General features: G+C 41.3%; 1 protein-coding gene across 1 annotated transcript; it reads right to left on the bottom strand.

Moving 5' to 3' along the window:
- Window positions 1-1,162: 1,162 nt before the first annotated feature.
- rheb (Ras homolog, mTORC1 binding) lies at window positions 1,163-22,880 on the bottom strand. The gene is made up of 3 exons (XM_061714045.1): window positions 22,536-22,880; window positions 1,322-1,389; window positions 1,163-1,249 (listed from the first exon to the last, which is right to left on the bottom strand). The coding sequence occupies exons 1-3, from the start codon at window positions 22,816-22,818 to the stop codon at window positions 1,163-1,165; spliced, it is 438 nt and encodes a 145-aa protein (XP_061570029.1). The 5' UTR covers window positions 22,819-22,880.
- Between the last annotated feature and the right edge of the window lie 1,356 nt (window positions 22,881-24,236).

The following is a 24,236-nucleotide window of genomic DNA, read 5'->3' as shown; positions in this document are numbered from 1 at the left end:
TCTGCGTCGGTGTAACGCGGAACCATAAATCATCCTTTACAATAATACAGTAGGCGCGTTGCGTCATTGGGCGCGCGGCACATTTTATTTTTTAAATAAGACGTTTATATGCGCCTAATGGTCGCAAAAATACGGTAATGGTCTGGCCGGCGGGAATCTAACCAGGACCTGCTGCTTCAGGAATCTAACCAGGACCTGCTGCTTCAAGAATCTAACCAGGACCTGCTGCTTCAGGTCCCACAACTACCCGGTGCTAAGGAAGATGCATGTGGTAATCTCTCACCTGCAACCGGTTTGAGAGGATCTGTAACATGAACAAGCCCACCCCACTCACTGAAAAGGTGTGGGGATTAAAACTGACATTTTTGCAGATCAATTGTTAAAATTTTGATTATTTGTTTAGCTGTTGCTGCTGTTTTTTTCCTCAGGGAGCTGGTTATTTTTGGAAAAAAATATGTTGAAAGTAATGCATACTGTATTGTACAGTGAAAAGGAACTTAAATAAATGTGTTGCACACATGAAGCAAGCCCACTCACATCACTGGAAAGATGTGGGGATTAAAGGTGTCATTTTTGTAGAGCAAATGTTCAGATTTTGGCTCCTGTTTGTATTGTTGTTGTTTCAATCTCTGTGAGCTGGTCAGGTTGAAAATCTATTTTTACACAGATGGACAGTTTTTTCACACATATGTTCAATATATGAAATAAATTGCAGTCGCATTTGAATGCAAAAGATGTGTCCGTGTTGGGGTGAGGGGTGGGGGGTTCTCGAAAATTCTGTTACGTACAAAAGGGGGGCCTGGCAAAAAAGTTTGGGAACCCATGGCTTAGATGCTAAAGTCCATGACAGCACAAGTGTGTCTGGAAGAGTTTCCAGGAGAAAAAACGCTTTTGTTTAACAACATGGAAGCACGACTGAAGTTCACAAACCTGCATCTGAACAAACCAGCAGACTTCTGGACATATTCTGACTACATGAGCCCAAAGTGGAGATGTTTGGTCTTAATGTTCAGAACCATGTTTAGGAAAACCAAACACAACATATCATAGCACCTGGTCCACAAGGGGAAACTGCTGGTCATTTTCATTCTTGTATTTAGTCACCCTGCTGGCGTTAAACTGATGCTGAACATACAGGAAGTAAAAGAGAAAAACATGGTCTTTACCTTTTGTAGGATGTAACAGAGTAGATGAGGATGTAACCATCACCATCAATGGTGTAAGTCTGAGGAAAGATTGAGTACTCGTCCTGTGAGACAGACACATGGACAGAGTGATTAGAAGAGTTCAGAAGAGGATAAATGTCTGGAGATAGTCTCACCTGGCCGGCCGTGTGGACCAGCTGCAGGCTGTACTCCTGACCGTTGACCGTCACGGTCTTGGTAAAGGCTGCCAGACACAGAGGCGGATACGTCAGTGTGCACGGTCAGTTTTTTTTTTTTTAGTTTAGAGTTTATTTACAAATAATTAAAAAAAACACAAATACAGATAATCAATCAATTGAGGTTTGTAAAATGGGACTCCCCAGAAGCTACTGTAGCTTATGAATATGGGTCCAGTCACACAGCAAAACAACTGTAAATTACACATATAATACATAGACATAGGGCCTGATTTACTAAGATCCTAAATAAAGAGTACTAAATTGCGTGTGCACTGAAAAAATTTGCACGTGCTGTTGTTGTGTGTTTTGCGGGTGATCAACTAAGAATGCTTGCGCAATTGATAACAGGTGCAAACCTCAGTATTTAAATGAGGTTAAATGTCAAAAAGGACTAAATGCTCATGTTTAATTTACTCCAAATGACAACGTACACACAATGACAAAAATGATATTCTCATTCCGTGTCATGTTCTGTTTAGCGTCCAGTTTTGTGTTAATGATTCATGTTTAAATGCGCTCATGGATTCCACAATAGTCATACTTTCCCACAATCAGGGTCACACATAACAAAAATCGGGTAAATGGTTATTGATGTCATTAATTAATAGCCTGCTTACTGTGTTGTCTTCCATAATATTTGTAAATATATATAATATAAACTCCTAAGTATGTGTTTGTGTGAGTGTGTATATATAAATATATTGAAGTGTCAGTGTGTTGTTTTTTTTCTTGGTCTACTTATCATTGAATATACGAGGGGGTGCTTTTCACGGCAGGGGTGCTGAATACGGCACAACACCACAATAACAGCAGCCATCGGTGCGTAATGCTGGGCAGATTAGCACCTTCCTTTAGAACTTATTAAATACAGACGCAATCACAATCCCCGCAATTACTTTCGGGCTTGGTAAATCTCATAGCGTGTGGTAAATGAACCTATTTGCATTTTCTCCTCCCAGTATTTAGCGCTTTCTGGCGGGTACGCCCCATATTGATTATTCATCAGGGCAAAAGTACTAAATGAACAGCGTGTGCTATTTTGCTCATTTGAGAGACGCAGTCCTCTTTGCACACTGTTAGTAGATCAGCTTGCACATTGGTTTGCAGGTGATGTCAAGTTTGCACACGTTTTTACGCACGCAAACCTTTAGTAAATCAGGCCCATACAGTATAATAACCTTATAACCTAAATAAGAAAAAAACACAAAAAAAACAAAAAAAAAACCCTGAGACCTCCTCAAATTTCCTAGATACAAATATATTCTTATAAAAACAATACATCAGATATTGGTACATAAAAAATGTAATAAGAGACATAATTTAATAACAATTTTTGTTTTAGTCTTTTTTTTTAATTGAGAGAGATCCAGACTCTTTTATAGCATTTTATATCAATCTCATTCCAAATGTTTGGACCTTTGCAGGAAACACTGAAACTTGTACATTTCAGTTTCCTTTTCTTTCCCTTTAAACGTTGTTTTCCCCTTGTGGTTCATGTGTTCATGAGTGTTAGGGTTAGGTTCATGTGTTCATGAGTGTTAGGGTTAGGTTCATGTGTTCATGAGTGTTAGGGTTAGGTTCATGTGTTCATGAGTGTTAGGGTTAGGTTCATGTGTTCATGAGTGTTAGGGTTAGGTTCATGTGTTCATGAGTGGGTTAGGGTTAGGTTCATGTGTTCATGAGTGTTAGGGTTAGGGTTAGGTTCATGTGTTCATGAGTGGGTTAGGGTTAGGTTCATGTGTTCATGAGTGTTAGGGTTAGGTTCATGTGTTCATGAGTGGGTTAGGGTTAGGTTCATGTGTTCATGAGTGGGTTAGGGTTAGGTTCATGTGTTCATGAGTGTTAGGGTTAGGTTCATGTGTTCATGAGTGTTAGGGTTAGGTTCATGTGTTCATGAGTGTTAGGGTTAGGTTCATGTGTTCATGAGTGGGTTAGGGTTAGGTTCATGTGTTCATGAGTGTTAGGGTTAGGTTCATGTGTTCATGAGTGGGTTAGGGTTAGGTTCATGTGTTCATGAGTGTTAGGGTTAGGTTCATGTGTTCATGAGTGGGTTAGGGTTAGGTTCATGTGTTCATGAGTGTTAGGGTTAGGTTCATGTGTTCATGAGTGTTAGGGTTAGGTTCATGTGTTCATGAGTGTTAGGGTTAGGTTCATGTGTTCATGAGTGGGTTAGGGTTAGGTTCATGTGTTCATGAGTGTTAGGGTTAGGTTCATGTGTTCATGAGTGTTAGGGTTAGGTTCATGTGTTCATGAGTGTTAGGGTTAGGTTCATGTGTTCATGAGTGGGTTAGGGTTAGGTTCATGTGTTCATGAGTGTTAGGGTTAGGTTCATGTGTTCATGAGTGGGTTAGGGTTAGGTTCATGTGTTCATGAGTGTTAGGGTTAGGTTCATGTGTTCATGAGTGTTAGGGTTAGGTTCATGTGTTCATGAGTGTTAGGGTTAGGTTCATGTGTTCATGAGTGGGTTAGGGTTAGGTTCATGTGTTCATGAGTGTTAGGGTTAGGTTCATGTGTTCATGAGTGTTAGGGTTAGGTTCATGTGTTCATGAGTGTTAGGGTTAGGTTCATGTGTTCATGAGTGGGTTAGGGTTAGGTTCATGTGTTCATGAGTGTTAGGGTTAGGTTCATGTGTTCATGAGTGTTAGGGTTAGGTTCATGTGTTCATGAGTGGGTTAGGGTTAAGTTCATGTGTTCATGAGTGTTAGGGTTAGGTTCATGTGTTCATGAGTGGGTTAGGGTTAGGTTCATGTGTTCATGAGTGTTAGGGTTAGGTTCATGTGTTCATGAGTGGGTTAGGGTTAGGTTCATGTGTTCATGAGTGTTAGGGTTAGGTTCATGTGTTCATGAGTGTTAGGGTTAGGTTCATGTGTTCATGAGTGTTAGGGTTAGGTTCATGTGTTCATGAGTGGGTTAGGGTTAGGTTCATGTGTTCATGAGTGTTAGGGTTAGGTTCATGTGTTCATGAGTGTTAGGGTTAGGTTCATGTGTTCATGAGTGTTAGGGTTAGGTTCATGTGTTCATGAGTGGGTTAGGGTTAGGTTCATGTGTTCATGAGTGTTAGGGTTAGGTTCATGTGTTCATGAGTGGGTTAGGGTTAGGTTCATGTGTTCATGAGTGTTAGGGTTAGGTTCATGTGTTCATGAGTGTTAGGGTTAGGTTCATGTGTTCATGAGTGTTAGGGTTAGGTTCATGTGTTCATGAGTGTTAGGGTTAGGTTCATGTGTTCATGAGTGTTAGGGTTAGGTTCATGTGTTCATGAGTGTTAGGGTTAGGTTCATGTGTTCATGAGTGTTAGGGTTAGGTTCATGTGTTCATGAGTGTTAGGGTTAGGTTCATGTGTTCATGAGTGGGTTAGGTTCATGTGTTCATGAGTGTTAGGGTTAGGTTCATGTGTTCATGAGTGTTAGGGTTAGGTTCATGTGTTCATGAGTGTTAGGGTTAGGTTCATGTGTTCATGAGTGTTAGGGTTAGGTTCATGTGTTCATGAGTGTTAGGGTTAGGTTCATGTGTTCATGAGTGGGTTAGGGTTAGGTTCATGTGTTCATGAGTGGGTTAGGGTTAGGTTCATGTGTTCATGAGTGTTAGGGTTAGGTTCATGTGTTCATGAGTGTTAGGGTTAGGTTCATGTGTTCATGAGTGTTAGGGTTAGGTTCATGTGTTCATGAGTGTTAGGGTTAGGTTCATGTGTTCATGAGTGTTAGGGTTAGGTTCATGTGTTCATGAGTGGGTTAGGTTCATGTGTTCATGAGTGGGTTAGGTTCATGTGTTCATGAGTGTTAGGGTTAGGTTCATGTGTTCATGAGTGTTAGGGTGAGGTTCATGTGTTCATGAGTGGGTTAGGGTTAGGTTCATGTGTTCATGAGTGTTAGGGTTAGGTTCATGTGTTCATGAGTGGGTTAGGGTTAGGTTCATGTGTTCATGAGTGGGTTAGGGTTAGGTTCATGTGTTCATGAGTGGGTTAGGGTTAGGTTCATGTGTTCATGAGTGTTAGGGTTAGGTTCATGTGTTCATGAGTGTTAGGGTTAGGTTCATGTGTTCATGAGTGTTAGGGTTAGGTTCATGTGTTCATGAGTGTTAGGGTTAGGTTCATGTGTTCATGAGTGGGTTAGGTTCATGTGTTCATGAGTGGGTTAGGTTCATGTGTTCATGAGTGTTAGGGTTAGGTTCATGTGTTCATGAGTGTTAGGGTGAGGTTCATGTGTTCATGAGTGGGTTAGGGTTAGGTTCATGTGTTCATGAGTGTTAGGGTTAGGTTCATGTGTTCATGAGTGTTAGGGTTAGGTTCATGTGTTCATGAGTGTTAGGGTTAGATTCATGTGTTCATGAGTGTTAGGGTTAGGTTCATGTGTTCATGAGTGTTAGGGTTAGGTTCATGTGTTCATGAGTGTTAGGGTGAGGTTCATGTGTTCATGAGTGGGTTAGGGTTAGGTTCATGTGTTCATGAGTGTTAGGGTTAGGTTCATGTGTTCATGAGTGTTAGGGTTAGGTTCATGTGTTCATGAGTGTTAGGGTTAGGTTCATGTGTTCATGAGTGTTAGGGTTAGGTTCATGTGTTCATGAGTGTTAGGGTTAGGTTCATGTGTTCATGAGTGTTAGGGTTAGGTTCATGTGTTCATGAGTGTTAGGGTTAGGTTCATGTGTTCATGAGTGTTAGGGTTAGGTTCATGTGTTCATGAGTGTTAGGGTTAGGTTCATGTGTTCATGAGTGTTAGGGTTAGGTTCATGTGTTCATGAGTGGGTTAGGTTCATGTGTTCATGAGTGGGTTAGGTTCATGTGTTCATGAGTGTTAGGGTTAGGTTCATGTGTTCATGAGTGGGTTAGGGTTAGGTTCATGTGTTCATGAGTGTTAGGGTTAGGTTCATGTGTTCATGAGTGTTAGGGTTAGGTTCATGTGTTCATGAGTGTTAGGGTTAGGTTCATGTGTTCATGAGTGTTAGGGTTAGGTTCATGTGTTCATGAGTGTTAGGGTTAGGTTCATGTGTTCATGAGTGTTAGGGTTAGGTTCATGTGTTCATGAGTGTTAGGGTTAGGTTCATGTGTTCATGAGTGTTAGTGTTAGGTTCATGTGTTCATGAGTGTTAGGGTTAGGTTCATGTGTTCATGAGTGTTAGGGTTGGGTTCACGTGTTCATGAGTGTTAGGGTTAGGTTCATGTGTTCATGAGTGTTAGGGTTAGGTTCATGTGTTCATGAGTGTTAGGGTTAGGTTCATGTGTTCATGAGTGTTAGGGTTAGGTTCATGTGTTCATGAGTGTTAGGGTTAGGTTCATGTGTTCATGAGTGGGTTAGGTTCATGTGTTCATGAGTGTTAGGGTTAGGTTCATGTGTTCATGAGTGTTAGGGTTAGGTTCATGTGTTCATGAGTGTTAGGGTTAGGTTCATGTGTTCATGAGTGTTAGGGTTAGGTTCATGTGTTCATGAGTGTTAGGGTTAGGTTCATGTGTTCATGAGTGTTAGGGTTAGGTTCATGTGTTCATGAGTGTTAGGGTTAGGTTCATGTGTTCATGAGTGTTAGGGTTAGGTTCATGTGTTCATGAGTGTTAGGGTTAGGTTCATGTGTTCATGAGTGTTAGGGTTAGGTTCATGTGTTCATGAGTGGGTTAGGTTCATGTGTTCATGAGTGTTAGGGTTAGGTTCATGTGTTCATCAGTGTTAGGGTTAGATTCATGTGTTCATGAGTGGGTTAGGTTCATGTGTTCATGAGTGTTAGGGTTAGGTTCATGTGTTCATGAGTGTTAGGGTTAGGTTCATGTGTTCATGAGTGGGTTAGGGTTAGGTTCATGTGTTCATGAGTGGGTTAGGGTTAGGTTCATGTGTTCATGAGTGTTAGGGTTAGGTTCATGTGTTCATGAGTGTTAGGGTTAGGTTCATGTGTTCATGAGTGTTAGGGTTAGGTTCATGTGTTCATGAGTGGGTTAGGGTTAGGTTCATGTGTTCATGAGTGTTAGGGTTAGGTTCATGTGTTCATGAGTGGGTTAGGGTTAGGTTCATGTGTTCATGAGTGTTAGGGTTAGGTTCATGTGTTCATGAGTGTTAGGGTTAGGTTCATGTGTTCATGAGTGTTAGGGTTAGGTTCATGTGTTCATGAGTGTTAGGGTTAGGTTCATGTGTTCATGAGTGTTAGGGTTAGGTTCATGTGTTCATGAGTGTTAGGGTTAGGTTCATGTGTTCATGAGTGGGTTAGGGTTAGGTTCATGTGTTCATGAGTGTTAGGGTTAGGTTCATGTGTTCATGAGTGGGTTAGGGTTAGGTTCATGTGTTCATGAGTGTTAGGGTTAGGTTCATGTGTTCATGAGTGTTAGGGTTAGGTTCATGTGTTCATGAGTGTTAGGGTTAGGTTCATGTGTTCATGAGTGGGTTAGGGTTAGGTTCATGTGTTCATGAGTGTTAGGGTTAGGTTCATGTGTTCATGAGTGGGTTAGGGTTAGGTTCATGTGTTCATGAGTGTTAGGGTTAGGTTCATGTGTTCATGAGTGGGTTAGGGTTAGGTTCATGTGTTCATGAGTGTTAGGGTTAGGTTCATGTGTTCATGAGTGGGTTAGGGTTAGGTTCATGTGTTCATGAGTGTTAGGGTTAGGTTCATGTGTTCATGAGGGTTAGGGTTAGGTTCATGTGTTCATGAGTGTTAGGGTTAGGTTCATGTGTTCATGAGTGTTAGGGTTAGGTTCATGTGTTCATGAGTGGGTTAGGGTTAGGTTCATGTGTTCATGAGTGTTAGGGTTAGGTTCATGTGTTCATGAGTGGGTTAGGGTTAGGTTCATGTGTTCATGAGTGTTAGGGTTAGGTTCATGTGTTCATGAGGGTTAGGGTTAGGTTCATGTGTTCATGAGTGTTAGGGTTAGGTTCATGTGTTCATGAGTGTTAGGGTTAGGTTCATGTGTTCATGAGTGGGTTAGGGTTAGGTTCATGTGTTCATGAGTGTTAGGGTTAGGTTCATGTGTTCATGAGTGTTAGGGTTAGGTTCATGTGTTCATGAGTGTTAGGGTTAGGTTCATGTGTTCATGAGTGTTAGGGTTAGGTTCATGTGTTCATGAGTGTTAGGGTTAGGTTCATGTGTTCATGAGTGTTAGGGTTAGGTTCATGTGTTCATGAGTGGGTTAGGGTTAGGTTCATGTGTTCATGAGTGGGTTAGGTTCATGTGTTCATGAGTGTTAGGGTTAGATTCATGTGTTCATGAGTGTTAGGGTTAGGTTCATGTGTTCATGAGTGTTAGGGTTAGGTTCATGTGTTCATGAGTGTTAGGGTTAGGTTCATGTGTTCATGAGTGTTAGGGTTAGGTTCATGTGTTCATGAGTGTTAGGGTTAGGTTCATGTGTTCATGAGTGGGTTAGGGTTAGGTTCATGTGTTCATGAGTGTTAGGGTTAGGTTCATGTGTTCATGAGTGTTAGGGTTAGGTTCATGTGTTCATGAGTGTTAGGGTTAGGTTCATGTGTTCATGAGTGTTAGGGTTAGGTTCATGTGTTCATGAGTGGGTTAGGGTTAGGTTCATGTGTTCATGAGTGTTAGGGTTAGGTTCATGTGTTCATGAGTGTTAGGGTTAGGTTCATGTGTTCATGAGTGTTAGGGTTAGGTTCATGTGTTCATGAGTGGGTTAGGGTTAGGTTCATGTGTTCATGAGTGTTAGGGTTAGGTTCATGTGTTCATGAGTGTTAGGGTTAGGTTCATGTGTTCATGAGTGTTAGGGTTAGGTTCATGTGTTCATGAGTGTTAGGGTTAGGTTCATGTGTTCATGAGTGTTAGGGTTAGGTTCATGTGTTCATGAGTGTTAGGGTTAGGTTCATGTGTTCATGAGTAGGTTAGGGTTAGGTTCATGTGTTCATGAGTGTTAGGGTTAGGTTCATGTGTTCATGAGTGGGTTAGGGTTAGGTTCATGTGTTCATGAGTGTTAGGGTTAGGTTCATGTGTTCATGAGTGTTAGGGTTAGGTTCATGTGTTCATGAGTGGGTTAGGGTTAGGTTCATGTGTTCATGAGTGTTAGGGTTAGGTTCATGTGTTCATGAGTGGGTTAGGGTTAGGTTCATGTGTTCATGAGTGTTAGGGTTAGGTTCATGTGTTCATGAGTGTTAGGGTTAGGTTCATGTGTTCATGAGTGGGTTAGGGTTAGGTTCATGTGTTCATGAGTGGGTTAGGTTCATGTGTTCATGAGTGTTAGGGTTAGGTTCATGTGTTCATGAGTGTTAGGGTTAGGTTCATGTGTTCATGAGTGTTAGGGTTAGGTTCATGTGTTCATGAGTGTTAGGGTTAGGTTCATGTGTTCATGAGTGTTAGGGTTAGGTTCATGTGTTCATGAGTGTTAGGGTTAGGTTCATGTGTTCATGAGTGTTAGGGTTAGGTTCATGTGTTCATGAGTGGGTTAGGTTCATGTGTTCATGAGTGGGTTAGGGTTAGGTTCATGTGTTCATGAGTGGGTTAGGGTTAGGTTCATGTGTTCATGAGTGGGTTAGGGTTAGGTTCATGTGTTCATGAGTGGGTTAGGGTTAGGTTCATGTGTTCATGAGTGTTAGGGTTAGGTTCATGTGTTCATGAGTGGGTTAGGGTTAGGTTCATGTGTTCATGAGTGGGTTAGGGTTAGGTTCATGTGTTCATGAGTGGGTTAGGGTGAGGTTCATGTGTTCATGAGTGGGTTAGGGTTAGGTTCATGTGTTCATGAGTGTTAGGGTTAGGTTCATGTGTTCATGAGTGGGTTAGGGTTAGGTTCATGTGTTCATGAGTGTTAGGGTTAGGTTCATGTGTTCATGAGTGTTAGGGTTAGGTTCATGTGTTCATGAGTGTTAGGGTTAGGGTTAGGTTCATGTGTTCATGAGTGGGTTAGGGTTAGGTTCATGTGTTCATGAGTGTTAGGGTTAGGTTCATGTGTTCATGAGTGGGTTAGGGTTAGGTTCATGTGTTCATGAGTGGGTTAGGGTTAGGTTCATGTGTTCATGAGTGGGTTAGGGTTAGGTTCATGTGTTCATGAGTGGGTTAGGGTTAGGTTCATGTGTTCATGAGTGTTAGGGTTAGGTTCATGTGTTCATGAGTGTTAGGGTTAGGTTCATGTGTTCATGAGTGTTAGGGTTAGGTTCATGTGTTCATGAGTGTTAGGGTTAGGTTCATGTGTTCATGAGTGGGTTAGGGTTAGGTTCATGTGTTCATGAGTGTTAGGGTTAGGTTCATGTGTTCATGAGTGTTAGGGTTAGGTTCATGTGTTCATGAGTGTTAGGGTTAGGTTCATGTGTTCATGAGTGGGAGCATAAATGGGGATGAGATGACAGAGTCTGTCATTGAGTCTAAACACTACATTGTGGAAAATGTTTCAGAAGTTTATATCCATAAAAAAGGATCAGAGGGAGCATTAAATTTGCTCCATGATATAAAACTCAAATCACTTTCTTTTGTAAAATCTGTAGTTTGTCAACATAACTTGGATATGTATTACACCATAAAACATTACAATAATTTAAATGAAGCTCAAATAGAGACTGGTACAGAGTTAGGAGAAGCTTCAAGAGGAAGAAAATGTCTCAGTCTATAAAATAAGCCGACATATTTAGATAATTTCTTTGATAATTCATCAATATGTTTCCTAAAGTTTAAAAATTCATCCACGTATATTCCCAAAAATTTAATAAATTCTACCCTCTCGATAGCTCTACCATTTATCACTATTATATGTTCAATATTACTTCAGTTTCTATTTGAGCGAAACAAAACATAGTTAGTTTTATTAATATTTAAAGATAATCTATTGCATTTAGACCAGGAGTCCACCTTGGTCAATTCTTCATTCATAAGGTTTTGGAGATATTCCAGCTTCTTATGTGAAAGAAATACATTTGTGTCATCCGCAAAAATAACTTTATGCAGGATGTTAGAGGAGTTCTCAAAATCATTTACATATAAGATGAAAAGGAGCGGTCCTAGTATCGAACCTTGTGGGACTCCATGTTTAATGGTTTTACATTGTGATTTACTATTATTTACATTTACGTATTGCTCCCTTTCATATACGTAGCTTCTGAACCAACTGAGTGCACTTCCCCTGACACTATAATGCTGCAATTTGCCTAAAAAGGAACCCTGGCTATTAAAACATGTAGGTCTTAAAAGAAAAATGTTGGTATCAATTATAACAATGTGATATAAAAAACCTTTTTGATGTCTTCGTTTTTATAAAATTTGAAAATATAATTTAACTCGTAGGTCGCCATTGTTGTTTACACCGCAATGCATTATGGGTAGTGACGTCACACGGTTGCACCTGCTGGCCCCCGTACACTGTTGTCTGTTCAACGAGATAATCCAGAGGATAAACATGTCATCTGTTCAGCCATTTCAATTTGAACCCGAGCACAAGGTCAATGAAGAAGACAACACTGAAAACATATCTCAAAACGAGCCAAATGAAGACCAAGAAAGACGGGATGAGGCGAGAGTGGGACAAAATCCCAGCAACTGCGTCTCAATGCAAACAGAGGAGGAGAGCGTTTGCTGTCAAGAGCTCGTGTTTTTGTCAGCAGCTGTTCACTTTAAGCTATTGTGTGATAAAATGTATTCCAATATCAATAATTTTGGAGATTATTAGCATCCACCGCTGTCCTATGCTTTATAAATCATTAGGACAGGTGGCGCCGCCAGGATTCAATTTCGTAATAGGCACAGAAACAGTCCGTCCACTGCTCTATACGGCTAATTTCAGGCTCTCACTCAGCCTGAATATTACACTATCCATTAGGGAGAGGATAGGTTGGTTGGCTATTCAGTTTTCAATAAGTATTTCAAAGATCTTTTTTCCTCAAACAAAACTTTGCAGTGACAAATTGGATAAAGTGCGTACGGCGCACTACACATGGTGGCATTATTATGCGCACCTCCACACAGATGCAAACATAAACATTATGGTGTCAGCGCATCAGAAACACAGATGAAAACACAACTAAACATTAAGGTGATGGCGCACCCAGAAACGAATGAAAACACGTCTAAACAGGTGGCGGCGCAACAGAAACCCAGATGAAAATGCAGCTAAAAACATTAAGGTGACGGCGCACCTACAGAAAAGTAAAAAAAAAAGAAAAAAAAAAAAAGATCAAGTCGTGCGCATATTACCAGTGCATTAAACTGTATATAATGCAGCGGCGCAGCCAGCCGGAATCCTGTACGCACTGTGCATACCCTTTTTTTGAAGGATTTATTTTTGGTACGTGCTGGTCCACCGTTTGATGACAGACCAGAGGCTGAGGGGACTGGCCCGGGACTTTGACGAAACGGGAGGCGCAGACTTCGCGTCAAATAGGCAAGAACATCTTTATTTAATTTAATGACGCCAGATCTGGCTGGGGTTTTTATTGTAGCATCGGCTATCTGCTAGTTGAAACGTGTGGTCGGTTAGTCTATCTGAGTTTTATGGTGTTTTTATAGTTCCTACTTTATGGTGCGGTACTTTTTTTTTTTTTTTTTTACTTTTCTGTAGGTGCGCCGTCACCTTAATGTTTAGTTGTGTTTTCATCTGTGTTTCTGATGCGCTGACACCATAATGTTTATGTTTGCATCTGTGTTTCTGGTGCGCATAATAATGCCACCATGTGTAGTGCGCCGTACGCACTTTATCCAATTTGTCACTGCAAAGTTTTGTTTGAGGAAAAAAGATCTTTGAAATACTTATTGAAAACTGAATAGCCAACCAACCTATCCTCTCCCTAATGGATAGTGTAATATTCAGGCTGAGTGAGAGCCTGAAATTAGCCGTATAGAGCAGTGGACGGACTGTTTCTGTGCCTATTAGGAAATTGAATCCTGGCGGCGCCACCTGTCCTAATGATTTATAAAGCATAGGACAGCGGTGGATGCTAATAATCTCCAAAATTATTGATATTGGAATACGTTTTATCACACACTAGCTTAAAGTGAACAGCTGCTGACAAAAACACGAGCTCTTGACAGCAAACGCTCTCCTCCTCTGTTTGCATTGAGACGCAGTTGCTGGGATTTTGTCCCACTCTCGCCTCATCCCGTCTTTCTTGGTCTTCATTTGGCTCGTTCTGAGATATGTTTTCAGTGTTGTCTTCCTCCTTGACCTTGTGCTCGGGTTCAAATTGAAATGGCTGAACAGATGACATGTTTATCCTCTGGATTATCTGGTTGAACAGACAACAGTGTACGGGGGCCAGCAGGTGCAACCGTGTGACGTCACTACCCAGAATGCATTGCGGTGTAAACAACAATGGCGACCTACGAGTTAAATTATATTTTCAAATTTTATAAAAAAAACGAAGACATCAAAAAGGTTTTTTATATCACATTGTTATAATTGATACCAACATTTATCTTTTAAGACCTACATGTCTTAATAGCCAGGGTTCCCTTAAAAGGATTTCAAAATCGATGGTATCAAACGCCTTTGATAAATCAAGAAAAGCTCTAAAATTGCCATACTGGTTGTTCTTCTTTCTAAATCCATATTGTGATGGGATGAGTATATTCAGATTATCTAGATAATCACTGAGTCTACAATAAACTATTTTCTCTAGTACTTTAGAAAGAGTGGGTAGAATAGATATAGGTCTGTAGTTATTCATATTATTTTTGTCTCCAGATTTAAATATAGGGATCATTTTTGCTATCTTTGTCATTTTGGGTACCACCCCGCAGAGCAGAGAAAGATTAATGGTAAAAACAAGTGGATCAACAATTTCATTAACAATGGCTTTTATAATTTTGCTACATATACCATCCACGCCTGCCGTCAGGTGCTTTTCATGCTCATAATGATTTTAGTAACTTCTGTTTTATTAGTTGGTGCCAGAAAAAAAAAGTTGATAGGTAACTCCCTCTGGTGGACTAACGGTTTTAGAGAGATTTTCTCCTATAGAATTAAAATGGTCATTAAAACTGTTTGCCAGGTCAACATCATTTCAATGATTTCTGGCATTTTGCATGATCCTGGTGTCAGGAGGAACAGTAGTTTTCTGTCCCCGGCTGAGAACCTCATTCAGCACCTTCAGCATTGAGAAGCCTTGACTAGCTCACTATAGCGTTTACGCTTACTTATTCCTATAATATGTGTCAACTCGTTGTATTTTGTATACTTTCCTTTGTTAACATCAGTTGGACTTTGGAGGTAACGTTTATATAGTTGGTTTTTCTTTTTAATTGATTTCAGTATGCCCCTCGTAAGCAATATTTTCTGATCACCTACAGCACATTTTATGATCTTCTCAGGTATGGTAGAGTTTATAGAGGCAGTTATTTGTTCAATAAGAGCATTATATGCCGCATCTGGGGTTTTGCAGTTTTCAGATAGTTCCATTAAGTTCTTTTCATTCAATACTTTGACTTTGGCTTTTAATGGTACCTCATTAATCTTTTTAGTAATATCAATGAAAAGTACTATTGGAAAGTGATCTGTAATATCTGACAGAATTACACCTGAGTCAAAACAAGCATTGTGAGTATTGGTAATGATATTATCGATGACCGACTTACTGGATTCTGTTTCTCTTGCGTATGTGTTAATAGTGGGGAAGAAAAATGAGGAATAAAGGACATTTAAGAAATTATTTTTTACACTATTCTCTTTGGCTAAATCGATGTTAAAGTCACCAAGAATAAAACAATTTTTGTTTGTTCTATTTATGCAATTTAATAATTCAGCCAATTTGATCTTAAAAGTGTTGAGATCAGAATCCGGATATATATATATATATATATATATATATATATATATATATATATATATATATATATATATATATATATATATATATATATATATGAGAGAAAGAAAGAAACAAAGTAAATAAATAAGAAATAAATGTTGCTCAATCACCACGGCGTCCTCCATCACCACCACCCTTGGCCCCTACAACACTGCACTTCTTCTAGCATTCCTGCTCATACTGTAAAATATTACGTATTTGTTGTTACAGTAAATAATTGTGTGTTGTTTTCTATTTGAGTAGCCTATACATAAGAATACTATATGGTGATATATTACATCCAACAGCTGAAGGTGTAACACTGAACATACAAATGCATGATTCTACTGAGGCATTCATTCATTCATTCATTCATTCATTCATTCATTCATTCATTCATTCATTCATTCATTCATTCATTCATTCATTCATTCATTCATTCATTCATTCACTTCCCTGACAACACACAGGGTACACTGTAGTTAACAGAGTATTAACGAGTATTAACGAGGTCAAAACTGCTGTTTCTGACTGTGGAGCGACCGCGGTGGTGGTGCTGCTGGTTTTCTGCTTGTTCGGATCTTGATTTATCATCAGTATAGCCAGTACTCCAGTTGTAAAAAAAGAATCAGGGGGGTGGTGGATTTAATCATATGGGGACAGATAATTTGTGCTGATTACAAATAATATAATATATTACAAATAATAGCAGTGACCAAAACACCTGCAGAAATACTGCAGGAATGACATAGCAGCAGTTAAATGCAGCCTTCTGTAAGCTTTAAATATCCACTGGGCTTACATCAAATACATCAAAACACAACAATAAAAAACACTTTTCTGAACTTATCAATATGACTCTGTCCTTCACAGGATAAGTAACATGGATCACTGCAAAAACTCACAATCTTAACAAGAATATTTGTCTTATTTCTAGTTAAAATGTCTCATTTTAGTAAAAAAAATCTCATTACACTTAAAACAAGACTCATCACTGGAAAAAACAACAATTTTCACCTGTTTCAAGTAGATTTTCACATGAAATAAGTAGAAAAATCTGCCAGTGGAACAAGATTTTTTTGCTTGTAATGAGAAGATAAATCTTGTTCCACTGGCAGATTTTTCTACTTATTTCAAGTGAAAATTGACTTGAAACAGGTAAAAATGGTCAAATAAGTTATTTTTCTGGTGTTATTTTTCTGGTGATGACTCTAAATGTTGAAATAGCAGTAAAACCACATTCATTGATGAAATGACATAAGGGATGGAAAGGAGGGATGGCAGTTTTACAGGGGGGATGATTTGGACCGTTTTTATTTCAGGGGGGGGGGGGTGATTTGGACTGTTTTTATTTCAGAGGGGGATGATTTGGACCGTTTTTATTTCAGGGGGATGATTTGGACCGTTTTTATTTCAGAGGGGGATGATTTGGACCGTTTTTATTTCAGGGGGGGGAGCCACCCCCCCTCATCCCCCCTCAACTCCAGTACTTGGGCTCCATCATGTCTCCTCTCCATTTATTGAACACAAACAGTACTGACTATTTACCTGCAGAGGAGCTGGTTTAGTGATTGGTTGGAGCCCCGGAGCCTCAGAGCGGCTGCAGCATCTTCTTTACCGGGGGAGACCGGACCGGAGGCCCCGCATCATTAACGAGCCCCGACTCCTGCTGGCCGCGCAGGGGGCGGGGCGTCGGCATCACCGCGCCTTCCGATTGGTGGAAACGGGGCAACGTCTTGGAAGCGCTCAACCAATAGAAGAGCCAGGATGACGGAGTGGGCGGGGTCAAGGGTAAACAACAGCGCCTTCTCTCCGGTGTTGGGAACGCCCACAAGACCCGGCCGCGGGGACCCATGAATGTTAACTCAGGGGTGGTGAAGATTCTCCGACTCTCCCAGTAGGAAATCCCACTTCGAGGGGCGTTCTAGTTGAAAATTCCGACTCGTACTGGGAAATTACCACTTCCGAGGACAAATGGAGCCCCAGTTGTTTGTTTTCACTGGAATGTGGGCGTGGCCTAATTTGCTACTCTCATCTGCGCGATGACGTCGGTGATGACGTCAGACGCTCAGCGCTTATAAATTCCGGCGTCAGCTGAAGACAGGTCATATTGCAGTTGTGATAGAGCGGAGACATCTTGCAGTAGCGACCGAACTACATTTCTTTATTGATCGCTTTATTGATTTAAAAACGATAAAAATGTCTCGGCAATTTATAAATGACCGTGACTATGTAAGGCAATATGAAGAACTTTGTGAGAGGTACAGACACTGTGATATGTGTCTATTCAAGGAAGTGGAAAAAAATAGACGCCTCGAGGCTTCGGTCAAAGACATGAATGCGGAAGTACGTAAATCGCAGAAACGAGTCAAAGAGTGTAAAAAAATAATAAATAAACAGCATATTGATGAGATGAAATCCGAAAAAAGGATTTCTGATCTAAGGAAATTGCTGGAACAAAGTGTTCGTTCAGAAAATGATTTAAAGGAACGGGTTATTCCAGCATATGAATTGACTGTTAAGAAGAAGGACGAACAAATAATGTCTCTGGAACTTGCAGAAAAACCGCGAGAGAAAAAAATTGACGATTTACAGTTAGAGTTGAACCAGTGTAAAATTAAGTTAGAGAAATCTGACAAAATAAACAGGGAACACGTTAAGCTGACCAGGAAAGTACAAAAGTTGAACGATGAATATGAAAACGAATGTAGGCAATTGAAAAAGGAAAATAAAGAATTGTCCATGATAGTAAAGTATGGTCCAGTAGATCAGTTCAAAGACATGCACATGAAGAGTACATTTGTAAGGAAGAGGGAGATGGCTGTAAAGGACAAGGAGACCCGTTTAGAGGACAGGGTCAGGGAGGACGTTTTAAAGCTCAAGGAAGATTTTTTAAACGAAAGGGAGAACGAGCGGGTGAAAAACATAGGAAAAGAGGTTGAAAACGAAGTCGCGATGTCAAGAGAGTTGAAAAAATTGCGCCAGTGTCAATCTGATTTTATGCGGATTAAGGATGAAAAAAAGGCACTACAGGGATGTATTCTATTTCAAAATACTGAGATTGAAAAAAAAGACTTGAAACTAAAAGCGATGTCAGATGATCTGTCGACACAATTGGACGAGTGGAAGTTTAAAGTGAAGCGGCTTGAAAAGGCAAATAAGGCACTACAGAAACAGAATTCACTTCTAGAGACCCAACACACTACAAACGGGAAGGATGACAAAACTAATCCAGAAGAGAAGGTGACAACATTTATCCCATTTCCACGTATTCCTAAGTGGATGTCAACTAATGCCACAAAAAGGGACGGTGATCCTGCAGAGCCTTCTCCCGGAGAGAAGGTGACAACGTTAGGTCCACAGATACATACGTTGGAACTAAAGGGATCAAGGTATCCTATACTTCCACCTATTAAGTCCAAGCCCGAACGTGAACGTGAAACTCTACATGAATGCCCAGCAATGTCAACTAAAGCCACAGAAAGTCCACAGAATCCGGCCAACCCTTCTCGCGGGAAATTGCGGCCCAACAGACAAGTCTTTAAGCTGGCTACTGTTGAGCCGTCTTTGGACTTCCCACCACACCCTCCTCCCAAGCCCCGCCCGCAGCCCTGAGGACCCCCCAAGTAAGATTATTACCTGGACAGTATGGAGCAGATCTACCTCCCATGTCTCCTTAAATGTTGCTCATGATGGAGAAGAGTTCTGTTGAATTACCATGTCCAAGGCTGACTTGCCAAAATCTATATGGCACTATTATTATGGGCATGCACAGTAGTACTGTTAAAATGTATTGCTGAGAAACCCTCCAAATTAACATTTTCAAACAGATTCTCTGAGTAATATTCAGAACTTAAATTATATTCATCGTATAGATTTTCCTCAGGGTCAATATTGTTCTCATAACTAAATAGTTTATGTTCAGTTAGACTGAAAAAGTGTAGCTCCTCATTTACATTTTCAACTTGGGAGTTTACATTCCCGTGGAGAACGCTATCTTCCTCAACAGAAAAATGAGAATCTTCAGTCATTCAACAGAAAGTAATTTCAAATTACCGTAAAGCTGCAAGCAGCGATGAACGGGCCCTCCACCCTTGTGCACGTTCAGGCTGCAGTGGAAGCTTGTATGACTTGCATGTAGATTCTTCAGGCCTGGACATTTAGCGGATGAAACACCCACGACTCTCTATGTAAAACCATTCAAAAGTTATGGCAGAAAGTAGGAACTATCAGATATCGACCAATCAGAAGAAGGAGCGGGGCTAATTTGCACCAATTATGGTCAAGGACTCAAAACTGAGTTCGATGACACCACCCACGAGTCTTTCTGTCAAACCATTCAAAAGTTATGGCAGAAAGGACCAATCAGATGAGGGGGGGGGGGGCGCTTTTTGGCATCTAGCGTCGCCACGGTAACGCTTTCGACTGAGAAAAGTAATGCACGTCGTCGCAGGATGGAGACGCACATTTTGATGTATAACACACCTGGGTGCACGTTACGGTTCGGGCCGCATTAACTGCCAAAGGAATGGCATAAATTACGGAGAAAATATATCCTTTGAAGGATATATTTGAAGCGTTGAAGCGTCAACCTCCTGCAGAGCTGCAAAGTGTGGGGCAGGTCACGTGACGAGGGCCTGCCAGGTGCATGTCAGGGAAGGGAATGTTCATCATATCATTTTATTTAGCTGAATTATTAGCTTATTATTAGGAGTTCAAGTATCTCGGGGTCTTGTTCACGAGTGAGGGAACGATGGAGCGTGAGATTGACAGACGGATCGGTGCAGCGTCCGCAGTTATGCGGTCGATGTACCGGACCATTGTGGTGAAGAAGGAGCTGAGTCGAAAGGCGAAGCTCTCGATTTACCGGTCAATCTACGCACCTACCCTCACCTATGGTCATGAACTTTGGGTAGTGACCGAAAGGACGAGATCGCGGATACAAGCGGCCGAGATGAGTTTCCTCCGCAGGGTGGCTGGACGCTCCCTTAGAGATGAGTTTCCTCCCTTAGAGATGAGTTTCCTCCGCAGGGTGGCTGGACGCTCCCTTAGAGATGAGTTTCCTCCGCAGGGTGGCTGGACGCTCCCTTAGAGATGAGTTTCCTCCACAGGGTGGCTGGACGCTCCCTTAGAGATGAGTTTATTCTGCAGGGTGGCTGGACGCTCCCTTAGAGATGAGTTTCCTCCACAGGGTGGCTGGACGCTCCCTTAGAGATGAGTTTCCTCCACAGGGTGGCTGGACGCTCCCTTAGAGATGAGTTTCCTCTGCAGGGTGGCTGGACGCTCCCTTAGAGATGAGTTTCCTCCACAGGGTGGCTGGACGCTCCCTTAGAGATGAGTTTCCTCCCTTAGAGATGAGTTTCCTCTGCAGGGTGGCTGGACGCTCCCTTAGAGATGAGTTTCCTCTGCAGGGTGGCTGGACGCTCCCTTAGAGATGAGTTTCCTCCACAGGGTGGCTGGACGCTCCCTTAGAGATGAGTTTCCTCCACAGGGTGGCTGGACGCTCCCTTAGAGATGAGTTTCCTCCCTTAGAGATGAGTTTCCTCCACAGGGTGGCTGGACGCTCCCTTAGAGATGAGTTTCCTCCACAGGGTGGCTGGACGCTCCCTTAGAGATGAGTTTCCTCCACAGGGTGGCTGGACGCTCCTTAGAGATGAGTTTCCTCCCTTAGAGAAGAGTTTCCTCCGCAGGGTGGCTGGACGCTCCCTTAGAGAAGAGTTTCCTCTGCAGGGTGGCTGGACACTCCCTTAGAGAAGAGTTTCCTCCGCAGGGTGGCTGGACGCTCCCTTAGAGATGAGTTTCCTCCACAGGGTGGCTGGACACTCCCTTAGAGAAGAGTTTCCTCCGCAGGGTGGCTGGACGCTCCCTTAGAGATGAGTTTCCTCCGCAGGGCGGCTGGACGCTCCCTTAGAGATAGGGTGGGGAGTTCGGTCACCCGGGAGGAGCTCGGAGTCGAGCCGCTGCTCCTTCACATTGAGAGGAGTCAGCTCTCTTTTATTAATTCTTATCTTAGAACTTTAACCTATTTATTCTCCAACCAAACTGTTTTTAACAAATGATATATGCTCTCAAATAAATTCTCAACATCCTCCCCCCCGATAAACTAAAGTTTATCTAAATTTCCAAAGGATACAACAGCGTGATGGGTCTCTGCAGTACAGTCCCTGAAGCAGAGGTGTCAAAAGTATTCACATTCATTCCTCAGGTAGAAGTATAGATACTAGAGTTTAAAAATACTCCTGTACAAGTTGAAGTATCAACTCAAGTTTTTTACTCAAGTAAAAGTATAAAAGTACTGGTTTCAAATCTTCTTAAAGTATAAAAGTAAAAGTAATGTAAGGGGGAAAAAGCCATTAAGGACAAAAGCCATTGAAAATGAATGTATCTTAGTATAATGCAAATATATTAAAGAAGCATATATGTGTACTATTGAGCATTAACATGTGTTTCAGAGAACAGGAGATATGATGACTAGTTGCCTATAAGTATTGTAATTAGTGGTGGGAAAAAAAATCGATATTGCAATATATTGTTGTGCTCTCTGTCGCAATAAATAATATACTGATGGCAAATATCGATATTTTATATTTTATTACAGCACATAATGGATTTACGCGGTTGTCACCGACCGCCAGTACTTAATCTCTCCTGTCCTGTTTGTGGGGGCGCTAATCCCGTAAATGGTAAAAGCAGCGACCGGAAGAAGACGAGTTAACAACAGAAGAAGAAGAACCACGTGAGAAAAACAGGCAAGAATGGCGGAAAATACGAAAACAGACAAACAAATTAAAGACCCACCTGCAAGTTTCCACTCTAAAGTGTGGAGACACTTCGGCTTTTACGAGACAGATGACGGGAAAACACTGGATAAGGAATATGCAATCTGCAAGAACTGTTTTGCGAAAGTAAAATTTAACAGCAACACTACAAATCTGCAAAGCCACCTCGTTCGCTATCACGGTGAACTAGTCGCAGGTGAAGGCATAAAAAGTCAGCCGACAATCACGACTGCTTTTAAAGCTAAGTTGCCCTTTGGGTCGCTGAGGGCACAGAGTATCATCAAGTCCATCGCCGAATTTATTTGCAAAGACCTTCGCGCATACAGAGTGGTGGAAAATGATGGCTTTTGCAGAATGCTAGCAACGCTGGAACCAAAGTACGAGGTACCGAGCCGTCGGCACTTCACAGACAAAGTCATCCCTGCATTGTATGCGGAGACCAGGGCAAAAGTGGAGGATGCACTTCACTCTGCTAAACAAGTTGCACTAACCTGCGATGGCTGGACTTCAAGGGCCACTGAGTCCTTTGTAACTATTACTGCCCACTTCATAGACGAAAACTGGGATGCACAAACCTACGTGTGTGTGTGTGTGTGTGTGTGTGTGTGTGTGTGTGTGTGTGTGTGTGTGTGTGTGTGTGTGTGTGTGTGTGTGTGTGTGTGTGTGTGTGTGTGTGTGTGTGTGTGTGTGTGTGTGTACCTGGGTACTGCAGCTTCAGCTGAGGGAAGTTGGTGTTGCAGTAGAGCACTGGAGCGACGGTGGCCAACTCTCCCAGACTCTCCTCCTTCTCCCACTTCAACATGCTCCTCTGAGCGGTGGACAGAGCGTCCTGCTCCCCCTCTCCTGCCGCTGACTGATTGGCCGAGGCCAGGCCGGGGGCGGGGCCCAGGCCGGAGGCGGGGCCCTGCCCGGGAGCGAGGCTGGGCCCTCCGGGGGCCGGCATCCTGAAGCTGGCCAGCCCCTGGGCCCCGCCAGGCATCATGGGAGAACCGGGATACTGAGCAGAAGCAGCCAGGAGGCCGTTCTTGAGCGGATGGCGTGGAAACGCTGCAGAGAACAGATACCGTTACACGTAGGCCTGTGTTGAAAAAGAAATATCGATTTTTTCCAATTCTAAATCGATTCTCATATTAATTCCTAAAAATCGATTTGTATGTCTAAAGATCGATTTTTTTCGCCATTACATGACAACTTTTGGTATTTTTTTGTTTATGCCCAATAAAGGAATGTTTTGTTGGACACGAAAATAACTGGTGCCATGTTTTTGCCTTCAAATATGTTTAAAGGTATGAAAACATTAAAGTTTTCAGTTATAATTGCATAAATTGTCTATATTTCATTACTTTATATACTTTTTTGGGGTTAAATGGCATAAAATGCTACAAACCAAATTCCCAAAAGTTAAAAAAACGAAATAGGCCGAAAATGGAAGAAATGAAAACAGAATGTGGTAAGAAATAAAACTGATTTCATCCGTCTCTGTTTCCTCCCTGGATCTGTTTGATAATTCTGCCACACGATGTTTCTGAAAGCAGTTCTATCAGCATTCTGGGAGCTGATTGGTCCTTACAGCATCATTAGCTGCTAATACTTGCTGTTGAATCTCAATATAATACTAGTATTAATATGTTGCATACAGGACTGTCTCAGAAAATTAGAATATTGTGATAAAATTCTTTATTTTCTGTAATGCAATTAAAAAAAATGTCATACATTCTGGATTCATTACAAATCAACTGAAATATTGCAAGCCTTTTATTATTTTAATATTGCTGATTATGGTTTACAGTCAGTACTTGAGTTGTAAAAAAAAATCAGGGGGGATGGTGGATTTTATCATATGGGGACAGATAATTTGTGCTGATTACAAATAATATATTATATTACAAATAATAGCAGTGACCAAAACACCTGCAGAAATACTGCAGGAATGACATAGCAGCAGTTAAATGCAGCCTTCTGTAAGCTTTAAATATCCACTGGGCTTACATCAAATACATCAAAACACAACAATAAAAAACACTTTTCTGAACTTATCAATATGACTCTGTCCTTCACAGGATAAGTAACATGGATCACTGCAAAAACTCTAAATCTTAACAAGAATATTTGTCTTATTTCTAGTTAAAATGTCTCATTTTAGTAAAAAAAAATCTCATTACACTTAAAACAAGACTCCCTGGAAAAAACAACAATTTTCACCTGTTTCAAGTAGATTTTCACTTGAAATAAGTAGGAAAATCTGCCAGTGGAACAAGATTTTTTTGCTTGTAATGAGAAGATAAATCTTGTCCCACTGGCAGATTTTCCTACTTATTTCAAGTGAAAATTGACTTGAAACAGGTGAAAATTGTGAAATAAGTTATTTTTCTGGTGTTATTTTTCTGGTGATGACTCTAA

Source organism: Cololabis saira, chromosome 22 (genome assembly GCF_033807715.1).
Source record: "Cololabis saira isolate AMF1-May2022 chromosome 22, fColSai1.1, whole genome shotgun sequence".
In the NCBI taxonomy this organism is placed as follows: domain Eukaryota; kingdom Metazoa; phylum Chordata; class Actinopteri; order Beloniformes; family Belonidae; genus Cololabis; species Cololabis saira.
Note: the sequence above shows the minus strand (reverse complement) of the source record. Positions and strands in the feature narration are given on the sequence as shown.

Excerpts from the sequence above, each read along its gene's own strand:
- rheb (XM_061714045.1), bottom strand. The coding sequence starts at position 22,818 with ATGATGCCTGGCGGGGCCCAGGGGCTGGCCAGCTTCAGGATGCCGGCC. Across the intron at positions 1,390-22,535 it reads GCTGAAGCTGCAGTACCCAG|CCTTTACCAAGACCGTGACG; the intron begins GTACACACACAC and ends TGTGTCTGGCAG. Across the intron at positions 1,250-1,321 it reads TGGTCCACACGGCCGGCCAG|GACGAGTACTCAATCTTTCC; the intron begins GTGAGACTATCT and ends TCTGTCTCACAG.